At 41.7% G+C, this 22,755-nt stretch overlaps 1 protein-coding gene across 4 annotated transcripts in view; it reads left to right on the top strand.

Moving 5' to 3' along the window:
* Positions 1 to 22,755, top strand: part of msi2b (musashi RNA-binding protein 2b) — a 576,812-nt gene that overhangs the window by 540,091 nt on the left and 13,966 nt on the right. For 2 of the 4 annotated variants that reach the window (XM_088320755.1, XM_088320756.1), the window contains exon 12: positions 15,181 to 15,360. The exons of the other annotated variants lie outside the window; for them this stretch is intronic. In XM_088320755.1, the coding sequence (XP_088176881.1) occupies positions 15,181 to 15,360 (180 nt within the window). The remainder of the gene's footprint in view (positions 1 to 15,180; positions 15,361 to 22,755) is intronic. 4 annotated transcript variants of the gene reach the window in all.

Below are 22,755 nucleotides of genomic sequence, written 5' to 3'. Positions count from 1 at the left end.
TCCTTCGGTCTTTCTATTTCTCTTTGGATTTCTTTCTTCCTCTCCCTTTCTTTCCCCCTCTCTCATGACTTCTCTTTTTATCTTCTTTATTTCTCACACTCTCTCCCTCCCTTTCTCTCTTTCTCTTTCTTTGTCCTGCCCTCCCTCCTTTTCCCTTCCTCTTTCTCTTATTTCTTTATCCCTCTTTTTCTTTTTCTTTAATCTACTAGTCCGGCCCCCGACATAATGTTTGTTCTATCGTGTGGCCCCCGCGTTAAAACGAGTTTGACACCCCTGCAGTAAACCATAGGTCAGTTAGTTTAATATTCAAAGATTAAACTGAGTTACTGCTCCATCTGGTGGAGAAACAGTGTAAGCACAAAATTCTTGATATGTTTACAGCTTAGTAGACCCTCGAAATAAGCAGAGAAGACATCAATGGATTTTGAACTGGCAAGGAGAACACAGAAGACACAAACCGCCGATAGGGAATTCCAACCTTTTCTAAAAGCCCTCCGATAAGCGCTTTTTTTATTAAATCTCCTAGGTTACAAAAGCAGAAATACCCTAGGGACGATAAGATAAACAGTGCATCATAGTCAAAACATCAACAGTGCACAATAATAGTCACAGTAACGAACTGGCATCCTATGCTATCTCCTTTACAAGTGTGCAATATTAAAAACAGAAAAAACTTGTAAATTCTGAGTGCAAATTTGTATTTTTAATTTGTTATAAAGACGCTGCCCTACTTACAAACAAGATTTGTAAGTTGAATTTGCTAGTCAGTTGCTTCAGTGCTATATTTGGTATGTTTAAGGTTTATATAAGTATGGCCACTCATACTGTTTTGTACTAAAAATAAACATTTCATAAAATAATATGCTCTATAAAGATAAATAAAGTTGAGTTTAACTTACTTTTGGTAGATGCGCTTCAAGAGGTCTTCCTCTGTGGTAAAAAGTGGCCGAAAAAAAGCGTTCCGACCATTTTCTCAACCGCATCAAGCTTTCTTATCCCACTTTGAATTATAATTAACTAGCTCGCCTCTTCTTTGCACTTTACACTAACCATATTGAATCGATGCACGAGATATTAAACAATAAAAATGTCAGAATTCTTAGCGCGCTAGAGATACAGTACACGTAGTAATGTATGTTTACACACGAACTAGGAAGTAGAAGCTGGATTTCTTCTTCGGGGTGGATACTGGGTGACCTCTCACAGTGCCACACATCGGTAATGGCGGTAAGAAGCACTACAGTAATGTCCTGTACTCGAAAAAAGGTGCATTTTTCGACATCCCGAAAAAAATGTTCGTATCTACTGTTTTTTGTAAGGCGAATGGTCATAAGTAAGGGAGCGTCTGTAAACTGAACCCTCGTTCATCACAAGGGTCACATTCCAAAAAGAAGCCATGATAGGTTAAATCCGTGAATTAGAAACCTTTATTTCACTTGTTTTTTATTTTTATTTTACAATAAAATAATCTATCAGGCATTGAAACCAAAGAACAATATATTTTACTGGCCCAAACATGTTTTAAGTCCTGTGTACTGTACCTGTAAATATTTATTAATTCATTACCAATACAGTCTCTTTTACAGAATATTTAGCCAATCATAAATCAAAATACAATTAATAATGAAGCAAGATAGTTATAGTGAGGGCTTATTATAACACTATCAGTTACAGTTAGTTCTGGTCTGTTCCCAAACACAGCTTGGATTTTGCTGCCAGTAGAGGTCACCATACAACCTGCACGCAAAACTTTTGCCTGATATTAGTGGTAACAGGTCACCTCTCTCCATGCCAAATCAATGCCTTTTGGCACATTTTTGCAAAAGAAAAACATATCCGCGTGATCGGGTTGTAATGTCTTTATTTACTTGGCTTCGTGCTGTCCGCTGCCGACATTTTTAACATAGCAAGCACACTGGTCTTTGCTCATCCTCCTCCATGGTCACAGTGAAGTGCAACATACTGATGTTATATAATAATAATAATAATTTCCTTGTATTGTCATTCTGTGTAACAATGTACACATAACGAAATGTCGATTGCACCTGACCCGTTGTAGCGAGCCGATGCAGCCGCAGCCAACAGAGGGCGCCGCCGACCACTTTTTAAGTCTTAGGAATGACACTGTTTTATCTTACATATAGTCAAATATACTTGTTCTAAAATGTGACTTCAATGTTTGAGGGCAAACTCAGAGAGAAGGCTGTCGTAAAAACGCCTGTGCTTTGGAATGTGTCTTTGGTTTCTGTTTGTGTAGATAACAATGACTTATCACCTTGCCTGGGCAAGGGCGATGACCTATCACCCTTATCCCAATGCTTCAAAGGACGATTGGGATAATTGCATCAACGCGGCGCGGACCAATCAGCCAGAGGCTTGGTCATGGGGCGTAAACATTCCATCGGCATGAATTATAACAGAGGATCCCGCAGAGTCTCGTCGCCTTGTCTCCTGCACACGATTGAAATTGGCACAGACAGAGACCTGATTTCTTTAACTATGTAATTCGGCTAAATAAATTAATATGTGGACTATATGCGGCGCTCGGCTCAATAATTTCCCTGACTTTAGAAATATGCTCCAACTGTAAGGAATTAGACATGACACGTGAAGTGTATTAGGAGTCAGATTGCAGTTTAGTAAATGTTAAAACCTTACAATACGATGAGTTCGATGCTTAATGCACTGCGTGGTGGATAAATGTAAACAAAACACTCAGCCAACGAGACTGCGCTCTAGTGGAGTGGAGGTGCCATCGCACTTTATTCTGGGAAAGTTAAAAAAATTTAAAAAAAATTAAAAAGTCAAACGCACCCGCGCCCCTTTTGATGGAGCATTTCGCCCCACAGGGGCGCCCGCCCCACGATTTGAGAACCACTACATCAGAATAACGTCGCGCTTGCTCAAGGCTAGAAAATAAGGCCGAGAAAAGCGAAAAAGGTATAAAATGGATCGTAACAAAAGACAGGAGCGAGTCTGAGCGAGTAAACGGGAGAAGAAATCATCTGTTAAAATTCATTAGGCAAGCTTCTCTGAACACCAAATGACAAGACATTAAATATGTATTATTTATGAAACGTCTGCGCTCGCCGAAAAAGGCTGTCTAGTGCTGTTAATTACTCAGCCGTCGGTTCCGAAAAGATCCTTTCAAATGGAAAGTGAAAGCGAGGAAAGACGAGCAAAAAAAAAGAAAAAGAGCTGTTAGTTTTGCGGAGGGCGGCTTTTTAAATGACGTCGGTGAAAATGGGAAAGCTCGTTACGGCGACTCGACAATACGATGCTAATTTGAGAAGCGGGGGCTTCGCGTTTATTGACATTTTCTGCACGGGGGGGAAGTGGTTTGATGGCCTCCGAGGGATCGAACGCGGCGGAGGCGTCGAAAGGGGCGGCGAAGACACGTCCACCCTACCCAGTGTTCTGGTTTGCCCGCGTCCCTGCGTCCTAGACGCATTATTTTTGCCGGGGACGCATCGTGTCAAATCAACGTGCGTCCCCGGGACGCAACTTTTTTGACACCAAATTGTCATTATCATTTTTTAACTAAGATTTACCGCACTCCAAACTTCTCGTCAGGCAGATCCGCCATTGTTGTTTTGGTCTCGCGGTTCGAGTTTTCGTCCGCACGCCGATCTCCAGTTCGAGTTGTGTAGTGAAAGTCCGTCTCTTTTTAGAGAACCGGCTTTTTCGGCTCAACTCATTAAAGAGCCGGCTCTCAAACGGCTCACTTGCTTTGATGCATTATATTATGAATGATTATGTTGTATAAAGAAGTTAAGAAAAAAAAGGAAGTATAAAAGGAGAAAATGAAAAAAGACAGGTTTGTGGTTTTCCCTTTTAATCAGTATATTACCAACAATAATTTAATGCAGAAAATAAATTAATACCGTATTTTCCGCACTAAAGGGCGCACCGGGTTATAGGGCGCACCCCCAAAAAATAGTTTTTGGTCCTATATTTGACATACATAAGGCGCACCGGATTATAAGGCGCTACAATGGGAACGTCGACAAAACAGTCAGATGATTCAGTCCAACTGATTACCCACTTAACATTCCGAAAACTTGCAAAGAAGCAAATACGTGTCGTAGACACGTGCGGATGCGGTGTCCGTACGTAACACTCAAATGCATCGTTTCAAATATCATTCGGAAGGTTAAAGTCTTGGGTTTCAAGAAATGCCAACCATTCCTTAGTTTCTATTTTCTTTTTCGCTCGCAACTTTACTGTGCATATGACAATAAACACTTGGAATTGAGTTTAATTCACTCAACTCATCACAGCAACATCAAGATCGTTCTAAAACAAGATACCGGGAAAATATAAAGCCGCATAACTCACCTAAGTTCTCACGTTCAATAATGATACGCAATCATGGTCTTCTTACAACCGTGAGTGTAGTAAATCCAGGAGAGTAAAATGTTTACAAATACAGACTAATGAAACATGTTTCTTTATGGCGTAGTTTAGCAAGCTTGCTGTTCAGTCAACTTTTTCGGCCAATTGCAGGGTTTGTTTTGGCCCTCTAGCCAATCCGAGGCTCCGAATAACTTCAGCCAATAGCGATCGATTTAACGGATGATTGACACATCTTTTTCGGCCAATTGCAGGGTTTTTTTTGGTCCTCTAGCCAATCCGAGGCTCCGAATAACTTCAGCCAATAGCGAACGATTCAAATGATGATTGACACATTGGTTAGCCAATGAAACGCCGGTATATAAATCCCAGCATACACCGCGGACTACTCCACGTTCGGGGGAAAATCGAGTCGGCGGGTGTTGCGTAAGTTGCGAGACCTTGCGATTTAATATTGATCCATATATAAGGCGCACTGTATTATAAGGCGCATGGTCAGCTTTTGAAAAAAATTAAGACTTTTAGGTGCGCCTTATAGTGCGGAAAATACGGTACTTTGAATAAGAAAATGTATTATTCTACTTAATTATATTTGCATGTATTTTTTTCTTCTACAGTGAACGTCCAAGCGACTTCATTTTTGAACTTTTTTTATAATAAACCTCATTTATGTCGAGCAACTCACTGTCTCGCAACAAAATCTTCATTAACAATATATATGATATAAGGAAACACATGTACAATATAACATGTTAAACTACATAAATAAACAACGTGTTTTTTTTTGTGTTTTGTATTGGAAAATACGACAGTTTGTAAGGACATGGAGCACACTAAATTTTGGGGAGCCATAGATCTCTGTCGGGACCCATAGATTTTTGAGCATGCGAGTCCCCGGGACCCATCACTTTTCACAGGTAAAATGAACACTGCCTACCTGGGAATCGTAATAAAGAATGCGCCGTGCTAACAAATCAGATGTCGCGTAAAAAAATCCATGACAACAAGATAGTACAAGGTTCGCACGGGTGCTTTAAATCCTTCGCTGTGTTTTTAAGGATCGAAAAAAGCTTGGATTTTGGGAGAAATGCTTCTTAAATGCTTGAAATGGTTGCTCAACAAGTCTGCTTAAAAATGACGCCGACGTTGGTCTCTGGTGGCTTCGCTTTGCCATTGCATTTCTTCTTCCCTTGTCATTAACGGCAACTGGCATTAGTTCTGATGGCTTTTTCCTACAAAGCATCATCGCCCCCTAGCTCAAAAGGAAAGGTGCATGCTACACCTAAACAGAGGGCTATGAAATGTGTACTGGTGCAAGGATTAACAGGTGTGCCTTTTTTTCGGTTTATTTTTAAAAACTATGATAAAGGGTTTACCGCAGCTCCTCAGTAAGTATAAAGCCTCTGGAAATGATTTCAGTACAAAAATATACCATGAGATGGCAGGAGTGGCTCTGATCAGATCTTTGTCCACTCATCGAGGGAGCCCCATTTTCTAGTGATGCTTCCTGTATCCGGCGATTGAAGGCCGTAGTCTTTTTTATTTCTAAAAAGATGACAAAGTCCCTTGGTCATCGTCAGGGATAGAGAGGGATGACGTTTCGTGCGTGTCCGCAAGATCACGATCGCCTTGGTGAAGGAAATTGTTTGATCAGGTCACTGGAAAAAAAGGAACAAAGTGAAAGTTCTGCTTGGAATGTATCATAATCATCCTGAATGTAGTGCTCTCTTAGAAGGTTGTAGTCCCAGGTCATCCGTTTCATTGGTAATCATTGCTGATCTGCCATGGTGAGATACAATCTTGGCAGGGGTGGCTCATTACCAGGGTTGGGTAGGGTTACTTTAACTGGATTACTTCCAATTACTTTTGGATTACTCCAATACCAAATATGCTAATAAAAGACAAAAGAAACTAAATATGAATAAAATGACTACATTTTGCGCAGGCTCGGGGAGTAACGGAATACATGGAACATTTTGTTTCTGTCGCATTTTATGTTAGTTTTGCCGGAGATCAAAGAGATCAAAGCCAGGAGAGAAAGCTTACCGCGTGTTGTGAGTCATCATTTTATTCATATTTAGTTTCTTTTGTCTTTTATTAGCATATTTGGTATTGGAGTAATCCAAAAGTAATCGAAAGTAATCCAGTTAAAGTAACCCTACCCAACCCTGCTCGTTACGTAGCCATACCAGTAGGCTGTACCTGCAGCACCGCTATTGCTTTCTCTCCCGACGCCGTCTCTGTCTCTTCAGGGATCCGATAACAATCTTTGCGCTCTTCCGAATTTCCTCAGAGTCCGATTTAATCGATGAATTGATTTTCAATGTAACGAGCTGCTGAAATACTCGTTTTTGCACAGTCATGCCCACTCAACACGCACACACACAACCTGCCCTTGTGTTAGCATTTGCTCTGTGCTGTCTGCTGCAAAACACAATCAATGATACGTTGATATCAATAACAAAATTCGAATTGTATCGAAAACACAAAACGTAGGGCAGAACGGCGGCGCAGTGGTTAGCGCATGTGCGGCACAGTTCATGTCTTGGGAACCTCCTGCGTGGGTTCAAATCCAGCTCCAGACTTCCTGTGCGGAGTTTGTATGTTCTCCCCGTGCTTGCGTGGGTTTCCTCCGGGCACTCCGGTTTCCTCCCACATTTCAAAAACATGCATTTCAGGTGAATTGGCCGGTCCGAATTGTCCCTAGGTGTGAATGAGCGAGCGAGTTGTCTGTCCCCGTGTGCCCTGCGATTGGCTGGCAACCAGTTCAGGGTGTCCCCTGCCCACTGCCCGATGATTGCTGGGATGGGCTCCAGCACCCCCGCGACCCTACTGAGGATAAGCGATGTAGCTAATGAGATGAGACACAAAACGTAAACAGTTATACAGCAAAGAATGACTGTGTTTCATGTAGAAATGCGTCTCTGTGTGAAAATCGTGTCTGAATATCATTATCGATTGTTGCGGACAACGCCGACCAATCACCGCAGTGAGAGACCAAAAAAGGCCTCGATGCTTTCAAGGTTGCCGATTCCTCCTTGGAGGCAGTCACCTGGCAAAGTGGCGAGTGGAGCAGGGCGACAGTGTCAGGAACAGATGACGGCGGAACCCGTCGGAGGGGAAAGTCGGGGGCGGTTGCGGGGGCGAGATAATTATCAGTATAAATGAAGCCCCGCCGATGATTCGCACTGCTGGTTCCCCTGATCTCGTCTCCAAGGCAACCTCAGCACGCTCATTTGTTTTGTAGATGAGTAATTACATCCAATTAGTGGCCAGTGGGAAAAAAAACGGAAGCGTAAGAAAGGGCCATTGTTCTGGATAGATTGCGTGAATATTAATAACGGGACGCTCGGCTTCTCCCCGATACGATCGGTGATACTTGTGCAGCTGCGGCGCAAGCTGCCCGCTCTCGTCCCGCATAACTGATCAGATCGCCGCTGATGAGAAAAAATGGGCCCGGGTGTTTGCGGCCGACCGGACTGCAAAAGCCGCCTCATAAATTAACGGCTAACAACAGTTAAAAGTGGGGTGTTTCGAGTGTCCTTAAAGAGTTGAAAGTTAAATATTTTCTCCTAAATATGTGTTAACAATGCCTAACTGGGTTCAAAGAGCCCTTATGTTTTAAGTCAAGTCATTTTTATCTGTATAGATTTCAGCCCTTTAATATGTGATGTATTAACAATGTCTTTAGAAGATAGAAATTTCTTCGCGTACGCGTTGAATCTTCTTATTAAAGAAGACCTTAAAGTCATGGGCTGAATGGGTAGAACTATCTGGAATAATATGTTGCCTGGTTAGCGATGCTACAGTATCGAAAAGGATTTTGGGGTTATTCTTTTGTGCCGCAATCACCTTTGAAAAATAGGCTGAGTTTGCAGAGGCAAGGGCTGTTTTATTCTTTAACAAGCTGTCAAACCAGGTTTGATGGAAAACCTCAAGCTTGGTAGCGCGCCATTTTCTGTCAGTTTTCCTGCAGTCTTGTTTTAAGCGATCTAGTTTTATCAGTAAACCAAGGCGTGCGTCTTTTAGGCCCTGAATTAATGCGTAGGGGTGCTACGGAATCCAGGACACTAGCCAGGGTAGCATTTAACTCATTCACGAGTGAGTCAATAGAGCCTTTATATAAAGGAAACGACGGAACTACTCCTGAAAGAAGATCAGAGAGCTCAGAAACTATGCCAGTGCTTATATTGCGTCCGCTAAATCCTTGTTTTTTTTCATAAAACAGTTAGCCAGCACCTTAAATGTACCTAAATAATGATCAGAAATAACAGTAGTACACGGTAACACCTTCACATTTGAGGTTGAAACTCCTCGAGTGGAAAACCAAGTCTAGCGTCTTTTATTGTCCATTGCGCCTATCTGCTTTTATGTTACTGTTCGGGGCAGACCACATTAGGTACGAGGAATTAGCGCGAGGAAAATGATGGAGTGTAAGGTCATGCTCGACCCCGCAGTCCTTTTTTTTATTATTCCTTCTTGTCGGGGTAGTATGAAAATGGTGAAAGTCAGAAAATACCTGCTTTTAGTAGGGTCGAAACACCAACAGAAACAAGTCATGTTTATTTGTGACGCCCTTAATCACAAAGAGTCTCAAAGGGCTGCACAGATCAAAGACTATTGCAAACTACAGACGATCCCATCATCTAACACCTACATGAGGGCAATAAATACATTTTATCAACATAAAATCTAGGTTATTCATATGCTATATAATTGCGCCTATCTGCTTTTATGTTACTGTTCGGGGCAGACCACATTAGGTACGAGGAATAAGCGCAAGGAAAATGATGGAGAGTAAGGTCATGCTTGACCCCGCAGGCCTTTTTTTTTTATCATTCCTTCTTGTCCGTGTAGTATGAAAATGGTGAAAGTCAGAAATATCTGCTTTTACTAGGGTCAAAACACCAACAGGAACACCCAAAAAGATTAAATAGAAGAGTTTATGCGAGCATGTCTAAGACATGCACATATTTGACTTAGGCTGTGATCATGTTTTTAAGCCAGAAGATGGCGGCAGAGTTCCAAAATTCTAAAAACACAAACTGGGGTTGAGTCATGAGCAATGTTCCCTGTAATTTTCCTTACGGGTCTGAGCGTTCACACAAAGTCGGTGAGCGACGCTTGAAACAACAGTGAGCAACCATAATCCCAAGTGTGGCAACTAAGTCATTATCAAACATGTCCAAAACTTGACGTCACGTTACATTTTGCTGAGTTTCCGGCAATGCAAAAGTATTTTTCACTTTTGAATGAATTGACTCATGTACTATTGCAAACGTCGTTTGTTCTTACAATTCTATCACAAGATATCCATTTCTTTTTATTTCCTAATATATTTTGTCGCATAATACTAACATTTTTGGGGGCTTATTTAGTAAGATACAGAATTGTACTTAATCACATTTTTTAGTGGAAGTACAATGTTGGGAACAAGATTCACTTGATATAATTGGAAATTATTTGAATGCAATGCAAACTTTTTCTTCTTTTTTCTGTGATTTTTTTCTACTTTTTTTTATCCCTCTAAAAAATATCTCATTGTGTTTATTTTTTTCCGAGTTGTTACTTATTTCTTTTTGTTCTCTATTTACTTTTTTCCTACATTTCTTTCTTTTTTTTTCTGGCTTTTTTTCTAAATTTTTCCTTCTTTTTTTGTCTTCGTTTTGTGTCTTTTTTCTCAGCTTTTCACTACTTTTTCATTTTGGTATTTTTTTTCTTTTTGGTTCTATTCCCCCCTTCCTTTAAGTCATCTTGTGCGTAATTTTACATCATATTTGGTCATGTTGGGATGAAAGAAGTAAAAACAACCCGAAGAGCCGTTTAGGACCCGAAAGAGCCGGTTCCTTTAGTGAGCCGAGCCGAAGAAGCCGGTTCTCGCCAAACTCTACTAACTTTACTCAACTTCGTTCTACCTTGACTCGACTTCAAAATACCGCATTTAGGACACAATGTCAGGGGAACCCGTGTAATTTTACCTTCATGCACTGTAACTTTGACTTAAGTCGCTTCTTAATGAGTAATTTTGAGCCCTCATTTTTGTGCACTGGCTAGATTTTCTTGTGCGCTGAGAATGTGCGAGCAGTGCGCAATTGCGCACGCGCGCAGCTTAGAGGGAACACTGGTCATGAGTAGATAAAGTCTGTTTCTAAATAGAGGCTTCAATAGTTTCCCGAAAGCACCGATGACCGCCGAATGACATTTTCTAAACTCTGGATAATCCGAAGGGAGCGTTATTAGAAAGACGGGATGTCCGGGAATCTCCTTCACTCTTATCACGGCCGGTCAAAGAGGAGCCATCAAATTAATTATCGACCGGCGAGCTTTTTGTGTTTCTTTGGCTCGCTCTTCCTCGGGGTGTGTCAACAGAGCGTTGGAAACGGGAAGGCATCGACCCGTGTTTTTAATGATTGCTAGGTTTCATCTCGCTCCGTAATGATCGAGCCCAACGCGCGGCATCGTTCAATTTGTCCGCGGAGGACAATAAAATCAAAAATAATACCGTAAATTCCGATGAAAAGGTGCATGCGCAAATCAAAGAAGAATCTCCATTTTGTTTTGGACGAGCTGCACCGGATTTTAAGTTGCAGGCCTACAGTTATTTGAATAGAATATAGAATAAAATACACCTTTATTGTCATTGTTACAACATGGGTTGAATATATTGTGACAACGAAATTGGACGTGGCACTCCAGTCCACATTTTACAGTGAGGATAAAGAAAACAAAGAGATAAAGGAACAAAGAAGATGTTTGTACTGTCCTTGATTGCATAGGCTTTGTTTTCCTCCGTTGGGGGGTGTACGAGGGGGTGAGGGACAGACAGATATGGCCGGATCCAACTGGATGTTTGATCTTACTGTACACACGGTCCAGTGTTTTTTCCCTAATTGCTCAGTCCACGTATTGATTGAATTTGGGAAGTACAGTCCGTAAGCATGTCCGATTAAAGTCGCCGGCGACGATAAAAGCTCCGTCGGGGTGTGCGAGCTGCTGTTTATTGATAGCAGCGGGCAGGAGATTTAGCGCTATGCTAACCTTAGCATCCGGTGGAACGTTAGCATCCGAACGAACACATTTATGTCCATTTTTTACATGTTTTTCAAAATCAGCGGGGAAATGTCTAGTACAGAAAAGTAACACATTGTGTCATGATTAAGACACCCATTTGCAGTCTATCACGATGAAATTGCCATTAACATATACGCAGACAAAAACATTCTAAAAATAAAACTGTAAGTGTACTGTACTAAAATTCTGAAGCCAGTATAATTACAACAGCCTGTTGTCATTCAGAGCCATGCAATCCCTCCCATCCCTTGCATGGCATGACAAAGTGATAGAGAGATCGAGTATTGCTATCTATCTATCTATTCCGTTACTTCCCAAGCCTGCACAAAATGTAGTCATTTTATTCATATTTAGTTTCTTTTGTCTTTTATTAGCATATTTGGTATTGGAGTAATCCAAAAGTAATTGAAAGTAATCCAGTTAAAGTAACCCTACCCAACCCTGGTTATAGGGTGACTAAATGTGAGAGGTTGTGGAAGTAAAGCGACAGAGTGGAAGAAAGAGGAGATCGGAAGGATGATGACTAAAAGGAAGGTACATGAGTATTGCTACTACTACATTAAAAAAAGACATTATACATAAATGCTTGGAAGCTTTCTAACAATTTTCAAAGAATTTGTAATAATTTGACTCGATTAAGGCAAATTACAATGTATTCATGATAAAGACCATAACATTTACACTTACAGATCAGAAGGAGAAATTCAAATGCATGTGGATTATGCGAACAATTTCACAAATATTCAATCTGCGCACTGCCTGAGACACAGTATCTGAAGTTGGTAATCCAGGTCTGGCCAAAGTCTGCAGTTCTGTATTGATACTCGTCTTGATATCTTCTATTTTTGCACGAAGATGCTATTAAAAGTCATTTGATGGAGAGCCAACAAACTTAATAAATGGCGAAATTATATCAATTTTTTTGGGTAACAAACTGTATTTTAGCGTGGCAGCAGGTCACTAATTAGCGGGTATATATTTCCTACCGAAAACTGTGACGTCAAATTTGGCTATCCGATTACTATCCACCCGATAATTATCGTGTACCCCTCCTTAGTAAGTAACTACCGTGAATTCCGGACTATAGAGCGCACCTGATTATAAGCCGCACCCACCACATTTTAAGAGGATAACCGCTTTAGTACTTACACAAACCGCACCTGTATATAAGCCGCGTGCGCCGACGCTAGAACTTGTAACACGATCACAAAATTAACCCAAAACCTACTTTGAGTCCCGCGATTTTAACTGAGCATAAAGTACTCAGTTCAATGACCACAGCCGGCAGAAAGAACGGAAAATGATACCGGTACCTAAGATATGATGCAGACCTACAGAATCCAGATCCCGTTAAAAGTAATCAAGGGAAAAAAAGTGTATATTTCCAAAGGTAAGGGTGGGAAAATTATATATCCACTTTTGTCTGCCGTGTCCACAAACACTCACCTTTACCGGTCCCCACTTCCCGTCATCCCCCGCGTCTGTTACGCCCCTTCTTTTTAATTGGTCAGTGCAAGACTTATCAGAATAAGTGTCCAAAATAAATACAAAGAAATACATTACAAAAATAGATAGATAGATAAATAGATAGATAGATAGATAGATAGATAGATAGATAGATAGATAGATAGATACTTTATTCATCCTCGTAGGGAAATTCACACTTCCAGCAGTCTACCCCGTTGTTTATTAACAGATTAACATGATGCCCTAGGGGTGCTTGTAGCGGAGTGGATGACGTCACACGCTAGTCCAAAAGTTCGACATCCCTGCGGCAGATGGAAATCTTTTTCTTTGTGTCCAGGGATACACCACCTCGTGTTGCAAATACATATTATACATGGTTAAAAATATTTACCAATAAAAAAGGTACACCAAGAGAGTTTTCAAAGCTTTAATAATAATATTATAACTTTCATCCCAAACTGTGCCTGTGAAGGGTAGCAAAACGCTACTAACAAAACGCTCGCAATACAGTTAGCGGGTCTGTTAAAAAAATCATACCGTACATGTAGAAACCACGGTAAAACTTTCTCATCTTCCTCCCTATAACTGACGTCATCATAGTTGTCCTCCTTTAGTATGGGAAGGAGACTTTGTCATATAACCTTCGTCCTACGCTCCCTTATTCAAAAACACGTTAGCAACACGCTCGCAAGGTAAAATTTGCGTGCAGTAGCTCTGTTTCCTTCTTTATCGGACTGCTCGATTGCGTTTAGCTTGAAAGCTGCGTCATGTGCCTTTCTTTTTGCAATTTGCATGATGAGGATATTTCTACGCTAATTTAATTTGTGCACAAGCTAAGAAGTTGCAGTCTTCCTCGGCGCATATATCCCACCGGTCTAAATCTTACCTTTTGTACTCGAGCGCCGCTGGCGGCTGTTAGAAAAATGACATAAATTGGCCGCATCACTGAATAAGCCGCAGGGTTGAACGTTTAGGAAAAAAGTAGCGGCTTATAGTCCGGAATTTACAGTAGTGTCGGCATGTATAATGATTTTTTATGTACAGTAGAAATAGCAATACCTGGCCTTCTGTATATCACTCTGCAGTGTTTGCAATGGATGGGAGAGCTTAAGATCACCCGCACGGCTCTGCAAAACTAAAAGCTGCTGTGATTGTACAGCAGGGGAGTCAAACTCATTTGAACTCGGGGGCCACACGATAGAATAAACATTCTGTCGGGGGCCGGACTAGTAGATTAAAAAGAAAGAAAAAGAGAGATCAAAAAATAAGAGAAAGAGGGTGGGAAAAGAGGATAGAGGGCGAGACAAAGAAAGAAAAAGAGAGCGAGAGCATGAGAAAGTCGTGAGAGAGGGGGAAAAGAAAGGGAGAGGAAGAAAGAAATCCAAAGAGAAATAGAAAGACAGAAGGAGAGAAAAGAGAAAAGAAAGTGCAAAGGGTATGAAGAGAGAAAAGGAGAAAAGGAAGTTAGAGCAAAAGAGGTTAAAAGACACAGAGAGAGAAAGAGACAAAGACAGAGTGGGAGAAAAGTGGTGGAAAAGAGAGAGAGAGAGAGAGAGAGAGAGAGAGAGAGAGAGAGAGAGAGAGAGAGAGAGAGAGAGAGAGAGAGAGAGAGAGAAATACAAGTACAATTTCTTATTGTATTGAAATAGAAAGACAGAAGGAGAGAAAAGAGAAAAGAAAGCGCAAAGGGTAGGAAGAGAGAAAGAGAAAAGGAAAAAAGGAAGTTAGAGAGAGAAAGAGACAAAGAGCAACAAAGGAAGAGGAAAAGAGAGACAAGGAGAGTAAAAGACAGAGACAGAGAGTGGGAGGAAATGGGTGGAAAAGAGGGGGGAGAGAGAGAGAGAGAGAGAGAGAGAGAGAGAGAGAAATAAATCCAAGTACAGTGTCTTTGTGAGAGGCACCTGGCTTTGGCAACATCAAGTTGACATATTTCAACCTGCAGCTTGTTTTTCTCTTGCACTTCTCTGAGTGTTGTCTCGCGGGCCGGATTCAATCCCTTAGCGGGCCTGATCTGGCCCGCGGGCCGCCCGTTTGACATCTGTGTTGTACAGGCTTCTGAATTCTAGTCAGTACAGGACATAGAGTTTGGTTTTAAATATTCAAAATGTAGAAAAACAGTTGCAGCTTTTAGTCCAGAATTTACGGTAATAATGAACAACCGGGGTTCGGATGTTTAGGATGCGACCGGGCGTGTCAAAGGGCGGAGCTGCCGGACGGTGACTTTGAGAAAAGTTGATTTTGCGCAATGACGGGAATCCCCCTCCCCTCCACCTTTACTGTATCTCCCAGGCCTCCCCGATTACGGGTTTTACTCGGCACCCGGTGAGCAAAGGGGGGGGCCCTGCTCCTTTGCGGACTATGGCTCCCTGGGGCCCCAGGCGGCCCAGATGCTGCACAGTGAGCATGCCACCTCCGCCTGCAACTCCCCCCTCCAGCACCTACACAGCCCGGATCAGTTTAAGAACCCAGGTTTGTATACGCGTCGGCCGTCTTCGCCTCCCTCGGACTTTTTTGGCCTTGACCCGTCGGTTGCGTTGTTTGCTTTTGGTTTTATCCTCATGCACTTGTCGATGAACGAATGCTGCCCTCTCCCCCCCTTGCCCGCCTTGTAAAACGTAAACTCGACCTGCCTTGCTGAGAAAATGCATGCTCCTCCTTATGAACACCCGCCCCCTCTGATTTGTTTTTATTCATTTTGATTCCTTTTTTTAAATACAAAGTAACGGATTGATTTCACACTGTGGCATCATGAATGGCATGATGATGAGTGGCACGTTAAAAATGTCTCCCGAAAATGTTTTCTTGTTGTCTTGCAAGTCAAGTCATGTTTATCTGTGATGCCCTTAATCACAAGGAGTCTCAAAGGTCTACACAGACCACATATTAAACTACAGACTACTATGACAGCATCCCCTGATCTAAAACCTACATAAGGGAAAGGAAGAACTCATAAACCTCAACATGAGGAAAATGAAGAATCCTTGAGAAGGGACAGTCTCAAAGGTCTGCACAGACCACAGATTACTGCAAACCACAGCCTCTTATAACACCATCCCCTGATCTAAAACCTACATGAGGGCAAGGAAAAACTCAAAAACCTCAACATGAGGAAAATGAAGAAACCTTGAGAAGGGACAGTCTCAAAGGGCTGCACAGACCACAGACTATTGCACACTACGGACTATTATGACACCATCCCCTGATCTAAAACCTCTATGAGGGCAACGAAAAACTCAAAAACCTCAGTCAAGTCATGTTTATTTGTGACGCCCTTAATCACAAAGAGTCTCAAAGGGCTGCACAGACCACAGAGTATTGCAAACCACAGATTAATTATTACACCATCCCCTGATCTAAAACCTACATGAGGGTAAGGAAAAACTCAAAAACATCAACATGAGGAAAATGAAGAATCCTTGAGAAGGGACAGTCTCAAAGGTCTGCACAGACCACAGATTACTGCAAACCACAGACTCTTATAACACCATCCCCTGATCTAAAACCTACATGAGGGCAAGGAAAAACTCAAAAACCTCAACATGAGGAAAATGAAGAAACCTTGAGAAGGGACAGTCTCAAAAGGCTGCACAGACCACAGATTATTGCACACTACGGACTATTATGACACCATCCCCTGATCTCAAACCTCCGTGAGGGCAAGGAAAAACCTCAGTCAAGTCATGTTTATTTGTGACGCCCTTAATCACAAAGATTCTCAAAGGGCTGCAAAGACCACAGAGTATTGCAAACCACAGATTAATTATTACTCCATCCCCTGATCTAAAACCTACATGAGGGTAAGAAAAAACTCAAAAACATCAACATGAGGAAAATGAAGAAAACCTTTAGAAGGGATAGTCTCAAAGGGCTGCACGGACCACAGATTACTGCAAACCAGACTATTATGACACCATCCCCTGATCTAAAACCTACATGAGGGCAAGGAAAAACTCAAAAACCTCAACATGAGGAAAATGAAGAAACCTTGAGAAGGGATAGTCTCAAAGGGCTGCACAGACCACAGATTATTGCACACTACGGACTATTATGACACCATCCCCTGATCTAAAACCTACATGAGGGCAAGGAAAAACTCAAAAACCTCAACATGTGAAAAATCAAGAAACATTGGAAAGGGACCACACATAAGGTCATTTATAAGCTATAGGATAAAAGTGTGTTTTAAACCGAGATTTAAACACTAAGGTTGCAGATCAAATTACAGGGGGCAGGGCATTCCACAAGACCAGGGCCCGAATGTAGGACCTGCAGATTTCTTCTTGGCTCTTGGGATCATTAGTAGACCAGTGTTTTCAGAGACCGGAACTTTGGGCGGAATTAAATCTGAAAGATATGAGGGAGCAAGACCACGCATGATTTTGTATAATACCAACAGAACCTTAAAATCACATCTTAAGCTAACAGGGAGCCAATGCCGGTTAGCTCAAATCGGGGTCATGTGATCAAACTTTTGGTTGACAAAACCATCCAAAATAATATTATTTAAAAGTTTTTGGGGGTCATTTAATTGTGTCAAGTCAAACCACAGGATTTGAGGTCATCCAAATAAACATTCATCAACAAATAGGGGTTTCATTGTGACAGAAACGTGAATATTTAGGTAAAACTAGGAAGTATAAAATGCCAAAAATCGAGCGTGTTGAAAATATTATGTAGTTTTTTCCTAATGTTCAATAAACATCTGTTTTTGAATTACCCAAAATTAACTAAATAAATTTGAAAGTCAAAAATTGCAGGTCACCATACTAAATACGCATTTTCTACAAAAACTAGAAAACTCATTTATGTATTAACCACTTTGATTGTTCCTTGGTTATTTATGGTTCATTAGTCCCATCTGCTAAGCAATCACAGTAACAGCAGGTTTGATATGCGGTGATAACCTTGAACCTCTTTCGACTTCAAAATAGTACCGTATTTTCCGCACTATAAGGCGCACCGGGTTATAGGGCAGTCCAATTTATTACCCCCTTAACATTCCGAAAGCTTGCAAAGAAGCAATACTTGTCGTAGACACGTGCGGATGCGGTGTCTGTACGATGTCACTCAAATGCATCGTTTCAAATATCATTCGGAAGGTTAAAGTCTTGGGATTCAAGAAATGACAACCATTCCTTAGTTTCTATTTTCTTTTTCGCTCGCAACTTTACTGTGCATATGACAATAAACACTTGGAATTGAGTTGAATTTAAAAATAGACACTCCATTCTATCCATTATCTGCACCGCTTATCACAGAAACATCGAGTTCAGTCTGAAACAAGATACTGGGAAAATATATAGCCGGAGTAGCTCACCGAAGACGCGTTCAACAATAATGTGCAGCCATGGTCCTCTTATATCCGTGAGTGTAGTAAATCCAGGAAAGTATAATATTTACAAATACAGTACAGAATAGTAAAATACTGTTTCCTCTATGCCGTAGTTCGACCTAACATGCTATTCACATTCATCTTTTTCGGCCAATTGCAGGCTTTGTTTTGCCCCTTTAGCCTATGAAAGCCTGTAAATGATAAAAAAGATCCGCCCCCTTTACCTCCGAATAACTTTAGCCAATAGCGATCGATTCAAATGATGATTGACACATTGGTTAGCCAATGAAACGCCCGTATATAAATCCCAGCATACACCGCGGACGACTTCGCCTTCGGGGGAAAATCTAGTCGGCGGCTGCTTGAATTAGTTGCAAGACTTTGCGACTTAATATTGATCCATATATAAGGCGCACTGTATTATAAGGCGCATGGTCAGCTTTTGACAAAAATAAAGGCTTTTAGGTGCGCCTTATAGTACGGAAAATACGGTACTCTTAAATGCAACTACCGGAAAAAAAAATACCAAATCTGAAAATTTTCTCTAAAACCTTCTGAAACATGATTTCTAGCGTTTTGCATCTCTGACATTGGGTCAATTTAGTTAAAAGAATATTGTTTTTTTAATAAAAGTGGCGCATAAAGATTGTGTTCATCGTGAGTAATAGTTATAAAATAGGTCAATGGATCTTATCCACCGTCCCACTATAATTGGGTCATTTGGGTTACAAATAAATGTATTTGATATTGGCTCCCAAAAAACTAACTTTATATAAAAGGACGCCCTAAAATTAAGGATTATTAGATTATTAGTCAGCTAGTTCCCCTAGTGTCCCCTGCCCACTGCCTGAAGATAGCTGGGATGGGCTCCAGCCCCCCCGCGACCCTTCTGAGGATAAGCGGCACAGATAATGGATGGATAGTTTATTAGTCCTAACATATGTCACTGGAGAGGAGGGTCCACCAGGAAGTCGAATCTTGGATTCTAGAGGGGCAGTGTGGTTTTTGTCCCGGCCGTGGAACAGTGGACCAGCTCTAGACCTTGAGGGTGCATGGGAGTTTGCCTATGTGTTTTGTGGAGAAGGGATTCAATGGTGTTCCTCAGAAAGCCCTGTGGGGGGTGTTTCTGGCTGTGAAGACCCTGTATGCCCAGTACCTGGTCCGCATTGCCGGCAGTAAGTCAGATTCGTTTCTGGTGAGAGTTGGACTCCGCCAGGGCGCAGCCTTGGTGCAGAAGGGGTCCGGTTTGGAGGCCTCAGCATTGCATCTCTGCTTTTTGCAGATGATGTGGTGCTGTTGGCTTCCTCAGGCAGTGATCTTCAGCTCTCACTAGAGCGATTCGCAGCTGAGTGTGAAGTGGGATGAGGATCAGCACCTCCAAGTCTAAGACCATGGTACTTAGCTGGAAAAGGGTTGGGGATGAGATCCTGCCCCAAGTGGAGGAGTTCAAGTATCTTGGGGTCTTGCTCACGAGTGATCGTAGGATGGAACGAGAGATCAACAGACGGGTCGGTGCAGCGTCTGCCGTCATGCAGACCCTGTACTGGTCCGTCGTGGTGAAGAGGAAGCTGAGCCGAAAGGCAAAGTTCTCGATTTACTGGTCTTCGTTCCTACCCTCACCTATGGTCATGAACTTTGGGTTATGACCGAAAGAACACGTTCCCTGATACAAGTGGCTGAAATGAGTTTCCTGTGCAGGGTGGCTGGGCTCTCCCTTAGAGATAAGGTGAGAAGCTCAAGTCATCCGGGAGGGACTCTGTGTAGAGCCACTGCTCCTCCGCACTGAGAGGAGCCAGTTGAGGTGGCTCGGACATCTGACAAGGATGCCTCCAGGACGCCTCCCTTGGGAGGTGTTCCGGGCATGTCCCACCGGCAGGAGGCCCCAGGGACGACCCAGGACACGCTGGAGAGACTGTCTCTAGGCTGGCCCCGGATAGGCGGAAGATAATGGACTGATATGTCACTGGATTTTATCCTCCCCAACCTCCTCCCAAAAATTGGGTCACCTGGGTTTAAAAAAACATTAAAAAAACATTTGGTTATTTATTGCATTTGGTGAAAATAACCAATTTAGATCAAACTACTCTCCGAAATACTCAATCAATGAATTAGTCGTAGGTATCTGGAGCTCCATCTCCTCCCACACCCAAAATTAGGCTACCTGGGTTCAAGAAATTGCCAAAATAAAAGCATAATTCAAGTAAATCAATTTGAATGTTGTAAAATTTGGTAAAAAACAAACAAACGAAAAACTTAAAATAATAGTACAACTGAAAATGTGGGCTTGGAAGTGCTTCCTGGAAATTCATCACAGCATCTTTTGCCACTAATACGTATAAAGTTAGGCAGCTTTAAGAGTTTAGATGTCTTGATCATGTGACTCCTCGATTGTCCAATAAGAACTGGAATCTCTGTTGGGAGATTCGATCTCACGTACACGCTTGTTACATGCTAACATGTTAGCTGAAAATGAATTGTTCACAGTTATATTTACCATAACTTTGTGGATATTTCTAGTCGTCATGCGAAAATAAGGAGGGTAGTATCCTGTAGTTGAGTTGTATTTTGAAAGTCATGTCACGGGGGGACCAGACCAGAACGGAGGCAGGAAGGGAGAACTCAATTGCGTTGACGATCAAAACTTTTATTTGGCAAAATAAAAGTCGTCCAAAACTCAGGGACAAAACAGATCAAAAACAGGCTTTAACTAAAAACGTGCAAACACAGGTTTCTTCCGACTCAAACAAAACAGGACAGGGCAAAATAGAACGGGAAATGCAGACGGAAAATGCAATGAGCCAGCACCCGCAAAACCCAAAACCCCCCTTAAGAAGCAAACGCCCAAATTAAGCGATCTGCTTCAGCTTTTTCCCAGGGGGCGGGGCCAGCCGGTTGCCACGGCGACCATGCTGGACACGACAAGTCATGCTTTTATTTTGAGGTCAAACAGGAAGCAGTATTGTCGCTTTTCTTTCCTACAAAATTTGAATATATATTTTGATCTCACTTGAATTTTAACATTACTTTTATTTTAAATGATGTGGTTTATTGATTTAAGTTTTGTTTTTAATTACACTTAGTGATGGTGGGAGTTTTTTCAACCCCTGGCTAGACCTATGTGGGTTTTTGGGTGTAGCATCTACACAGGTTCCACAAACACGTGGTTTGATGAACTTGTTAATTTGATTTTTCCTGGGAGGCAAGAGATGGGACAGAAACTATGTGTCAGAAGGACCAGAACAGAACAAGAAACCCCAGAGCGTTCGTTACAGTTCTTTATTTAGGTAAGCGTACAGGGATAGCGGGAGACGCGATGACTGTCGGACGTCAGCAGCAGAGCCGGGTAGCTTCGGAACACATAGCCAATCCGAGTGCGGAAGTCTAGCAGGTCAAGTTTACCGGGGCTGGAGAGAAGATAGTAGGGTGGGACGGAAGCAGGTCGGATCGGAGGCAGGCAGAATCGGGTAAACAGATCAAGACGGAACAGGTCATCGGGAGCATCATACAGGGTTCAAACGTAATCCTCGGACGAAGAGGTCTGGGCGTAGCGTGCTTAAGAAGGGTTTATTCCTGGACGCTGACTATTTCAGCTGAAAATGAAAATCTCCATTCTGATCCCTGTCTACTGGAAAAACTTAAAGTCTATAGAGGCAGTCAAAGAGTTACCTATATACAGGGTTGGGTGGGGTTACTTTAACGCAATTATTTTCAATTACTTTTGGATTACTGTACTCTAATACCATATATGCTAATAAAAGACAAAAGAAACTAATTATAAATAAAATGAATACATGGAACGGCAAAAATGATGTCGGCAAGCTGTTTGGATTTGTTTTCATTTTGTTTCTGTCGCATTTTATTTTGGTTTTGCCGCAGATCAAAGAGATCAAAGCCAGCAGAGAAACCTTACCACGTGTTGTGAGTCATCGTTTTATTCATATTTAGTTTCTTTTGTCTTTTGCTAGCATATTTGGTATCGGAGTAATCCAAAAGTAATTGAAAGTAATCCAGTTAAAGTAACCCTACCCAACCCTGCCGGAGATCAAAGAGATCAAAGCCAGGAGAGAAAGCTTACCACGTGTTGTGAGTCATCATTTTATTCATATTTAGTTTCTTTTGTCTTTTATTAGCATATTTGGTTTTAGAGTAATCCGAAAGTAATTGAAAGTAATCCAGTTAAAGTAACCCTACCCAACCCTGCCGGAGATCAAAGAGATCAAAGCCAGGAGAGAAAGCTTACCACGTGTTGTGAGTCATCATTTTATTCCTATTTAGTTTCTTTTGTCTTTTATTAGCATATTTGGTATTGGAGTCATCCAAAAGTAATTTAAAATAATCCAGTTAAAGTAACCCTACCCAACCCTGCCGGAGATCAAAGAGATCAAAGCCAGGAGAGAAAGCTTACCACGTGTTGTGAGTCATTATTTTATTCATATTTAGTTTCTTTTGTCTTTTATTAGCATATTTGGTATTGGAGTAATCCAAAAGTAATTTAAAATAATCCAGTTAAAGTAACCCTACCCAATCCTGCC

This window comes from Urocampus carinirostris, chromosome 17 (assembly GCF_059441175.1).
Source record: "Urocampus carinirostris isolate Australia breed hairy pipefish chromosome 17, RoL_Ucar_1.0, whole genome shotgun sequence".
In the NCBI taxonomy this organism is placed as follows: domain Eukaryota; kingdom Metazoa; phylum Chordata; class Actinopteri; order Syngnathiformes; family Syngnathidae; genus Urocampus; species Urocampus carinirostris.
Note: the sequence above shows the minus strand (reverse complement) of the source record. Positions and strands in the feature narration are given on the sequence as shown.